Genomic DNA, 10,645 nt, shown 5'->3' on the forward strand with positions numbered 1-10,645 from the left:
CCTAAAGCAATCATTCCAAACAAGATGTCTAAAGAAAAGGAAGTGCTACTGATAGGTAATTTCAACTAAAACAAATGCACAGGAACCCTTTTATATGAACTCAGATATTATATGAGTTCATATAATATATGAGAAAAGAACACTGACCTACTGCTTTATTTGGTTTTATACTGAGATGGCCATACAGAGGTATCAAGTGGACATAAAAACATGAAAAATAATCTCTTTTCCAAAAAGCATAAGCAAAGATGCATGGTCCATAAATGAACCATGAGGGTAGAAAAAAATCCCTCAAGACTCTTAATCATTAAGAAGCTCAGCCTCATCTTTTTATAAAGAGGACATCTACCTTTAGATTTGGCATACAAGGTTTTCAGTTGCTGTTTTTCTGCATCACAGTGAAAGGTTTGTCAAAACACAGGACTACAGCCTGTAAATGGTAACCTACCTTTCACAGTGTCTCTTGGGTGACAGGTGTCCCACTCCTCTGAAAGAGGGAAAACACTCAACAGCTACTGGAAAATGCTGGTGGAATGAGGTGATAGCCATCACTGATGTGGCACACATAGGAAAGAAGAATATTAGAAAAAACTAGAGAACAGTTTGGCTGCATCCACATGAATTCTGTTGTGAAAACAGTGCTTACAAATTCATGGGGAACAGAAAGAAGGATAAACAACACCCAGTGATTTTCAAACAAAAATAAACAAATGCCAATTAAAGACATCAGTATGCACTTGGTGGGGGTAAAGGGTTAGAAATTGCAAATTAAGCATGCAACAGGAGACAACAGTATAAATGAAGAATACTTACTGGTGTCACAGTTTAACAATATATTTCATTGGCATTTTTAAACAAGAATAAAACTAGCTGTAAATAGGCATAAAGCTGAAATGCTGAAAATGGAACTCCAGCTTTAATTTATCTTATTATGTGCCTGGAGCAGTGGAAATAATTAATCACATGTGAAATATTTAGTTTACGAGCAGTTACCCACACTGGGAGATAGGTTACAGAAAGACCAATAAGCCAGCACTGTAACCCCCCAAAAAAATCCAATCTTCAGAAATATTGAAGTAACCACTAAAGGAAAAAACTGCTGTAAAATTGCAAGTGTTCTAAAACTTATTAGCAGAAGATATATGAAAAAAAAAATTAAGTAGTATTTAAGATCCTGTCTGATATGCTGAATATGTTACAGGTAAGTTTTTCCAAAAGCATAATTGTTTGCTCCCACATAGTTAACACAGCTGATACCAGATCTCAGTATTCCCAACCAGAGTTCCCTGTGAAGTGATAGTGGGACAGATAATTCTCTTTGCAAAAGGAGATCCCAGGCCTTTTAAAATACCGGTGCCAGTTAGAACAGAGCACAAAAGGCTCATTGCAATATAGTGTTACATTGGCCAGTCTGGCACAAAAACAGGAGCTGAAATAAGGCTGGAAAGAAATCCCTCATGGAAGCACTGGATTCACCTTCCCTTTTTATCCTATGCTGGTTACTGTCCCAATTCATTGTCAAGATGTGGTGTCTGCCAATAAACAAACATTAATTTCTCTTCATTTAATGTCGATGCAAACTTTTAACAATTTAATGAGAAGAGATTATGTGAAAGACAGATTCTGAAAGGAAAGCAGGGAAGGAGAAAGGACAAGCCCTGGTATGTGCTTCTCTGCTGATTTCTAGTCACAAACTGAGACAGCCCCCTCTGGATCATAGCTAAAATGAAGTTGGAGATGTTCAATGTCCAGTGGTTTAGAAATTAGAAATTTAGAAAAAGAATAATTTAGAAAAAGGATCAGTATTAAAGGTCAGTGGAAAGAAAAGGCAACATTTTAGAAGTCACACACACAGCTTCCCTCAATACACCATCAAGCCATATGGTGCACACATACATTTGTGACACAATATAGATAAATTATTTTCCTTTCTGCTGAGGTGACTCACAGAACATCTCAGGTTTTAGCTACTATTAAATCTTCATTTGATCCTTCAGCAATTGGAAGCAGTGCCATGAATCTAACACAGGGCTCAATTAAACATTGCAAGTGCCTCAAGTGTTCATCCAGCCCTGAGCCAAAAGGCTTTTAATGCTAAACACAGGAGGAGTTCCACTGACTCCTACAGAAGCAACAACTTAAAAAGCATAGCACTGAGTCATTGAAAAAGGCCTGTCAGAGACCTTAGCTAAACATCAGTGAAAAGACTAATGACAAAATCAAGTGTTGCATAAATATCACAGTTCATGACTCTGAATTAATTTTGTTCAGCAAAACTTCTATCCATTAAAATACCTAATTCCACATAAAATGTTCAGCACTTCTACTAAATTCAAGTACATATTTAATTACTTTTAACTGATGACTTAGCATGCACATGTTAACTCAAAAATTAGCTCACAAGCCACATCAAAATATCCAATGGTTTCAGTATCAGCTTATCACACTATGAGGCAAAAAGAACAAAACAACCCCCTCCCAGAACATTTGTCCATCTTTTTCCTTTCCACAGGAAAAAATAATTTCCAAAACTCTTGGATATTCCTTAACACACAGTCAAGAATATTTAATTTATAATTAAATCAGGAATATGTAATTTATAACAGAAACATTCACAGAAGGTTGTTTTGATGCTAATGATGCTTTATAAATAATACGTAGAGGACTAGTGCAAAGTGTCAACTGCATATTCATATCACATCACAGATAGGTACAGTTATTAAAGTAGAATTTCATCTAAAAATGGAGAACACTAGGAATTCTCATTAGTACTTTAATCACCTATATGCAGCATGCAAAGTAAAGTTGAGGTCTTGCAGGTAATGTAATTCGTAAGTGTTTGTAAATAACAGGCAAGTTCCTTTCCCTCCTCGGAGTCCCAGTGGAGGAAAGCAAGTTCCCTTGTGGCACTCAGTGTCAAATGAAGGAAGTTTAGTAGTTTGAGGATACAACAATCTTACTTCTATGCTGCATTCTCTTCTGAGTGCCCAGCAGTGCTGCAGCAACCAGGCCCCAAACAGATCAAGAAGTATTTTCTTTTTCCTCAGTTTCTTGTGTGTTTGTTCATTTCTCCATTCATGTAGCAGAAAATCCTGGGAGTTACACAAGCAGTGTCAGTCATCTAAGGCCAAAGTCACTAACTGATCATTGAAATTATCAATTTAAGCCCCGTTTGCATGACTGGGCTCTTGCCACATCCTAAACATCATCCTGCAGGCACAAAGATCTACAGTAAAAACTGCTTTATCAAGTTCACTGTACTCACTACTACTCAGCTACAAATAAATTTGATAAGAATTTATCCTCTAAAAATTTCATATTGAAATGGGCTGCATCACAGCATCTACAAAGACTGAATTTACTTATATATATGCATTTTTCTTTTGAAAATGTGTTTTGTTTCAGAGATGAAGTCTCATACTTGGCATATCTCCCGGATTATGAATTTATTTCTCTCAGATGGGTATTTTTTTAGCATTAGAGGCTTGCTTGAAACATTATCAAATATCTTGGTGATTTAATATTTCTTCTTCCTACTCTGTTTTGAAGTATTTTACGAAGAGAGATATCCGCAGCTTTGTCTTTCAGTGACTTAAGACTGATTTGCTGTTTAGTTTAGCTGCACCGACATTTATTTTCTTTTTCAGCTCTTATTTATTTGGATTTTTAAGAACCACTGTGAAAAATAACTCATCCTGCATAACAGCTAATGAGGCTATGCAAATATTACCATCAGTAAGCCAGTAGTTTAAAGCATAATAATACCAAGGTGGCCACAAATCACAATTTAATTTGCCCTCTCATTGCCTCATGACACTTTCTAGACATTGATTGTCCTGCTGATTGCAAACAAGAGGCGACTGAATCTTCCAAACAGATGAAAGATCCTTCCATGCAATTCTATCTCAAAATGCATTGCCCACCAAAGTTACCCAAATTACAACCTCAAATCAGCAGTTTACTTCTCAATGAAAATTTTTCATAGCCTTCTAACAGAAAGCTAAATATCAATTGTTATTACTGGAATAAATTCACTCCACAGCAAGAAACCCATGAAAATAAATAAACTATTAGTCCTGTAGCTTATATATTACTAAGAGTGACTCTGGAACCATGAGAAAAATAATTTATAAAAAGTATCAACCTTATTAGTCAGGAACCAACACACCTCTAGTACCCAAGAATACAAATCTTCCCATTCTGCTCTGGCAATGTGGATCAGCCTGAAGAATCACACACAGCCAAAGTGATGGCTGAGTGCTGCTACACTGAGACAACATGAGGCAGAAGTTAAGATTAAATCTGAATTCTGAATCATAATTAAAGAAAACCAAGGTGAAACAGAAAAAAAGCCAACATACACAAACTATTGTGAAGTTGAAAAAAAATCTGAAGGAAGCTAAAAATGTGAGAGGAAAATCCATGGTTCAAATAGCAAAGAAAAAAGGCTTTACCTTTGTATATCTGGTTAAGATACATCAGCCCTTAAATGAATTGTAGTTCTGAAAAGAGGAAGACGGCAAAATTCCTAAAGTGATCACCAAAAAGCTGAGAGTGATCAGTAAACATTGCCTACCTGTATTTGGTAATGTGGGTAACTTTGTACTGCATGAGGATAATGAAGTAATGGAAATATACTTATGACTAGACCAGATAATATAAAAATAATAAATGTTGGGTTTCATAAGGAGAAACATAACCACAAAGTCTAGAAAATGCCCAAGAGAATTTAGGATATCCGTGGGACCTCAATGTCTATTTCCAGTTCATGTGGGAACAGATAGAAAATTCCTCTAGGGTAAGTGTCCCAGTGTAAAAAAATTAACAACTAATAACTGCAGGAGACTTACAAGACTTCTAATCATGGATTAAATGTAAACAGGAGGTTAATTTATCAGGCATTAATTCACTTCATAATAAGTGTATAATTCAAAGGAGAACAACTTCATTAATGCAAATCAACCCAGCTGTACAGAAACCTACTAAACAAGCCTGGGATTTGTCCTTCATGTGAGCAATCACAAACTCATTATTTAGGTTTTTCACCAGGCACTTCACCTAAAACATGTGGCATTCTAGACAAAATAACAGTCAAGAACACATTACAGGAATTAAAAATTATTTAAGTGAAAGACCTCATCATTTTAGCAATTCTGTCAGGCCTTCTGCATTGTTCTCAGTGAAGTAAAGCTCACAGCACTGGCAGTGCTGGTGAGCAGCAAATCGTGGTGGGAACAGAGCAATCCAGATCAGTTGGTTCAGTGCACTCATTCCCTGGGAACACATTCTCAGGCACATATTAAAAATGAAACAAGTGTTGGCAAAAAGCATGTATGTAAATCCCAGTTAAAAGAAAATCATTTATGCTCAAACTTTAAAAGCTTGATCTTTTTAATCCTTTATATATGAAAAACAGGTTTAATTTGATGGCAATATAAAGTGCTACACACTGAAAAACCTTTCATTGTGAGGATAAGGAAATAAGGACCAGTGGTTAGAAACTAAACCTAAACATCCAAAATTTCATCTTTTAATTTACCTGACTCTAAATATAATAGAATCTGAAACAAATACAGACAATCCCCTTCTCTCCTGAAGTTCTCACAGCGAAACTATTCATTTCCATGCTCTTAGGTCCAACTATCAAGTCAGGGGTTGATACACGATAGTCGCAGTACAGAAGTGGACAGGCTGTATAAAGTAGCAGGACCTTCTCTCTCAGGTGGATTTTACCACTCAGACAAATGTTATGTAATTAATTTGGCAGCAAAGCAATATTTTGGAGAAACACGCAAATGCACAATTCCCCCCCCCAATTTCAGCTTTAGTTATCCAACAGTTAACCCCTCCTCATCCAAAGAAGCATGTACTGATTCTTCTCCATGTATTTTTATTGCTTCAAGGAGGCCAGCATGCACTAATCCTTCCAGCAGAATCCAAACCAGTCCAATCAGTCATGACTGACGAGATGTGGTCAGTCTTGTGTCACAATTATTTAATTTTAAAGATGTTAAGACTTTGCCTTGTTTGTTGCAACAGCAGAACACAAAACTTACTACCTTTCAGGGAAAACACAAAGTTGATTTTCTTTACCTCCTCCAAATAACTGCCTCCCTGGCTTACTACCAAGCAGCCTATTCCCTCAGAACAGCTTCTGTGCTGTCAATACATCTTTGATGTTTTTTAAAGCAATGGAATGCAGCTCTAGATGGCACAGATATCACAGGGTATTTACTTGTAGCTCAAGTGTTTTCTTTGCTTCAGTGGGTTTTGTTCAACTCCTCTGGTGTCCCCGACCTGTTTGTCTGCAGAGTGACTTCAACTTCATGCCATCAGCTTAAATACATGAAACCTAACTTGCATTAAATTGCCCATTCAACGATAGACATCAAACCTACAGAGAGCATAGGATACTGGAGCTGTGGTATTATAGAACATCTGACACATCCCATTGCTTAGGGAAGGATTAATAAAAACAGCAGAATCCATCCTGGCTGGATTAACCCAGGCTCTTCTCTGCTCATACATGGACAGACACCAGGCAAGAACAGAAGAACCTGCTGTACCCTCCTTCACTTCAAACCACACCCAACGGCTGGAAATCATGTCCTGATTCCCAAGTCATCTTCAATTCCACTTCCAGTGTTTCCTGCTGTTGGGAAGGGTAGATAAATATGATTAAGAACCACAATAGTACAGCCAGGATGAAAACAATCCTCCCTACTGGCTGGACAATGTCCTTACCTACAGAGGGATCCAAAAGTCAAATGGACTGTTCCATCTCACCCCAATGCATGGTTCACCCCACACCTGTAACTCTCCCCTGAAACATCAAGTGCCTGTAACCCCATTGGCCCAAGTCCTGTTCCAGCCCACCTTGGAGCCCCCCTGGTAAGGGGTCTCTGGGAGGCCAGACGCCCTCTTGGATCTTCCCCTCTCCTCCTGGAACTTCCTCCGGGAGTCCCTGCTCCCCCTTTGTCTCTCCCCTCGCCCATCACCTCAGGCCCAGCCATGTGCTGCTACACAGCACGAGGCAGGGCCTTTCTGCATCCTGAATAAACCTCATCCCCCAAGAGCAACCAACAGAGATCTCGCTTATATCCGTCCGTGGAACCCCCCATCAAACGTCTTTACATCCTGCTATGGAAAACCTCCTGTTAAGCTAAAGACTTCATACCCATCTTTTCCAGTGGGCTGCTAACAATGTGCAGCAAGGCCAATTACCTTTCCAATGAAATTTAATCAAAGAAGGCACCTCACCCTTAGCAGATTTAAAGTTATTCTGTTCAATTACTGACAAATGTGTCAAATATATCCCCTCAGAGGTCCCAAGGAAATAGGATTACCCACATTGAATATTCATCAGAGAGGAAAAGGAAAGTGTTACTGCCTCCTCAAGAGAATAAAATAACATCATGAAAACCGATTTCCAATCTTATTTAATAAAAAGGCAATTTGCCACCAAACCTTTAACACCCATTTGTTAAAGTAACTCAGAAACTTATTTATTGGAGTGATAGACTAGAAGTATGCAATCAATTTTTACAGAGTTTTAATTACTAAGAAAATAGCACTATACATTTCCCCCAGATTAAACAAATACCACTAGACAAGCCTGCCTCTGAGATAATAAGCAAACAGCAAGCAGCAAGCCACAGCTTTTTCTAAGGCAAACAAAGAAAAAACCTTTTTGTGAGCTGGAGTTCTGCCCTTTCCAGTTTGCCCAGACTTGTCCCTTCCCTCACTATGTGTTCTACCATGGTATTGACATAGCCCAAGGAGGGTTTTTTTTGCTGACATACTCACACCAGACAAAGCTCCCTTTCATCAAGTGTGCTCCAACACCAGGCTACAGAAATCAGCAATGCCAGGCAGCCTTCTATGGCTGAATTAGAAACCACTGCTTCTTAGAATAGGAATCACAATATCTGTAAATTAAATCTTTACTGGGATATCAACACTAAGAGTATCCACATAAACCAGCAACACAAAGTTTTGTTATTACATCAAATCTACTGTATTTGATATCTTCACTAAATCTTGTGCCCAACTGGTATAAGAAAGCCTGACAAAAATAAGGAACTCAAAGCCAGAAACAGCAGGATTTACCTTTCACAAAAGCCAAGGTAGTTACAGCACTGACAATAATCTTCTCTCGAGCTTCCTACACGGAAGAAGTTGCAGCGTTAAACCCAAATGCCATTTCCTTATAAACTCAAGCTTTTTTTTTTTTTTCTGCAATAGATCAAATGTTAGAAGAGTAGTTTTTCTTCCATTCAGTACCAAAAAACCCACCCAGCTCTCCACAGATTATTCAGCTGAAGACATGCAGCCAGCAAGGTTTCCCAAAACTGAGTGTTTTGTTGTGATCTGAAATAAAGATGGATGTTTACTGCTACACCTCTTCAATTACAAAGCTTTCTGCAATTATTAGAAATAGACAGAATAGACTTTAAGAGCAACATTAAAAGCCTGGGGGAAAAAACCAAAAACAAACTAAAAACCAAACCAACAAACAAAAAAAGCAGCACACCACCAAAACAAGTCAGAATCATTTTATCATTTAAACAAGTCTTTATTTTTCTACTCCTATAGCTAGAAATAAGAAGACAACTAATTCCCTGCTACTTTTTGCTAAAATATTGGGGTGTGATGGAACCCAGCCCTCAAATAAATGCATGCTTTGAAAAACAAAAAATAAAGAGTTATTTTGGTGATTTGTGCCTCACAGTCAAACTTGAATGACCCTGAGAGAAGTCTGTGCAGACAAATCACTGGATTTATGTTAGATCTGTTTCCCACCCATCTTTGTGTTATTGCTCTGCAAATTGCAGATTTTTTTTAGCAAGTACTAATTTTGACTAAAACCCGTCATAAACAGTGCTACAATATTGCTTTTTATTACAAATACGCAAAACTTTTCGAAAATATAAATGTGTAAAATAATCCACCAACTGTACAGTGCATTTACAGGACACAGCTCAGAAAGGAACATGCAGTGTAAAGAACTGCTTTATACATTTAGCCCTTGGCCACAAAGAATTTGGCAGTACTACCACGACTTTAATGACTATAGGGTGAAAAAATAATTAAAAACAAAAAAAGCTCAGCTACATCCAACTTTACTATGAGGTCGGGATACATACAACATCGTACAGGGAAGAGTTGTTTTTAACTAGAAACCGTCATCATGTTGTAACTCTTGGAAGGGCTGGATCTGCCAATTCTCCACTCCTTGCAGCTGGTCCTGCTCTCCAGTTGTTTGGCCGCCTTCCCTCCAGGCTGGGGGCTTTCGTACAGCACACAGATAGACCCATCCTCACCTATGCGATAGGACACTTCGAAGGGGTCGACCCACAGCGTTAATTCGCTGGGTAAGAGCTGGAAGAGCCTCTCGTGGCTCAGTCCGATCATCTCCGCCGCCTTTCCTATCAAGGGGTCCATCTTATGGTTGATCCTGATGCAGCGGTAGCCGGAGCCCTTGGAGGGCACCAGGGGGAACCAGTGGTGCTTGTAGTGCTCTGCGGGATGGAACAAAGAGGAGCTTCTAGGCGGGGCTGCGCTCCGCCGGACCCCGCAGGATGCGGGAGGGATGCAGGGGAGGGATGGAAAGAGGGGATGCCCCCCCGTTACTCACCGCGCATCGCCTCCTGCAGGCACTCGCGGAAGCACCGCAGCTGCTCCTCGCCGACCCCGCCGGCGGCCCGCAGGAGGCGGGTCACGAACGCGGCCGCTGTGGAGATCTCGGTCCTCATATCCGCCCCGGCCCCGCTGCCAGCGCCGCCCGGCCCGGCCCGGCTCGGCCCCCGCGGCCGGGGGCGGCTCCGCGCAACAGCCGCACGGCGCGGGCGGGACGGGGCGGGTTTGTTGTGGTGGCCATGGGGCGGGACCGGCGCGGATGCACGGACGGCCCGGCTCGCCGACGGCCCGGCACACGGACGGCCCGGCCCGTCGGGCAGCGCTCGGGGGCCCGGCACACGGACGCAGCCCCGCCGCTCCGCCCAGCCCGGCGCTCATTCACCCCAACGGAATTAATGGGTGCAACGCGCGGCCGCGCTCCCGGCCCGGCCCGGCCCCGCCCTCACGGCCCGGCCCCGCCCTCACGGCCCTGCCCTGCCCTCGCGGCCCTGCCCTCACGGCCCTGCCCTCACGGCCCTGCCCTCACGGCCCTGCCCTCACGGCCCTGCCCTCACGGCCCTGCCCTCACGGCCCTGCCCTCACGGCCCTGCCCTGCCCTCACGGCCCTGCCCTCGCGGCCCGGCCCTGCCCTCGCGGCCCGGCCCTGCCCTCGCGGCCCTGCCCTCGCGGCCCTGCCCTCACGGCCCTGCCCTCACGGCCCTGCCCTCACGGCCCTGCCCTCACGGCCCTGCCCTGCCCTCACGGCCCTGCCCTCGCGGCCCGGCCCTGCCCTCGCGGCCCTGCCCTCACGGCCCTGCCCTCACGGCCCTGCCCTCGCGGCCCGGCCCTGCCCTCGCGGCCCGGCCCTGCCCTCACGGCCCTGCCCTCACGGCCCTGCCCTCGCGGCCCGGCCCTGCCCTCGCGGCCCTGCCCTCACGGCCCTGCCCTCACGGCCCTGCCCTCGCGGCCCGGCCCTGCCCTCGCGGCCCGGCCCTGCCCTGCCCTCACGGCCCGGCCCTCGCCGCCA

At 42.8% G+C, this 10,645-nt stretch overlaps 1 protein-coding gene across 1 annotated transcript; it reads right to left on the bottom strand.

The window, feature by feature from the left end:
* Positions 1 to 8,559: 8,559 nt before the first annotated feature.
* On the bottom strand, positions 8,560 to 10,024 carry LOC100189947 (cdna MGC75753-like). Its single transcript, NM_001245824.1, is given in 5 exon segments — positions 8,560 to 9,222; positions 9,225 to 9,228; positions 9,231 to 9,317; positions 9,320 to 9,521; positions 9,638 to 10,024. Coding segments are annotated over 5 exon segments (462 nt in total). The 5' UTR covers positions 9,756 to 10,024; the 3' UTR covers positions 8,560 to 9,171.
* Positions 10,025 to 10,645: the final 621 nt, after the last annotated feature.

Source organism: Taeniopygia guttata, chromosome 12, assembly GCF_048771995.1.
Source record: "Taeniopygia guttata chromosome 12, bTaeGut7.mat, whole genome shotgun sequence".
NCBI lineage: Eukaryota > Metazoa > Chordata > Aves > Passeriformes > Estrildidae > Taeniopygia > Taeniopygia guttata.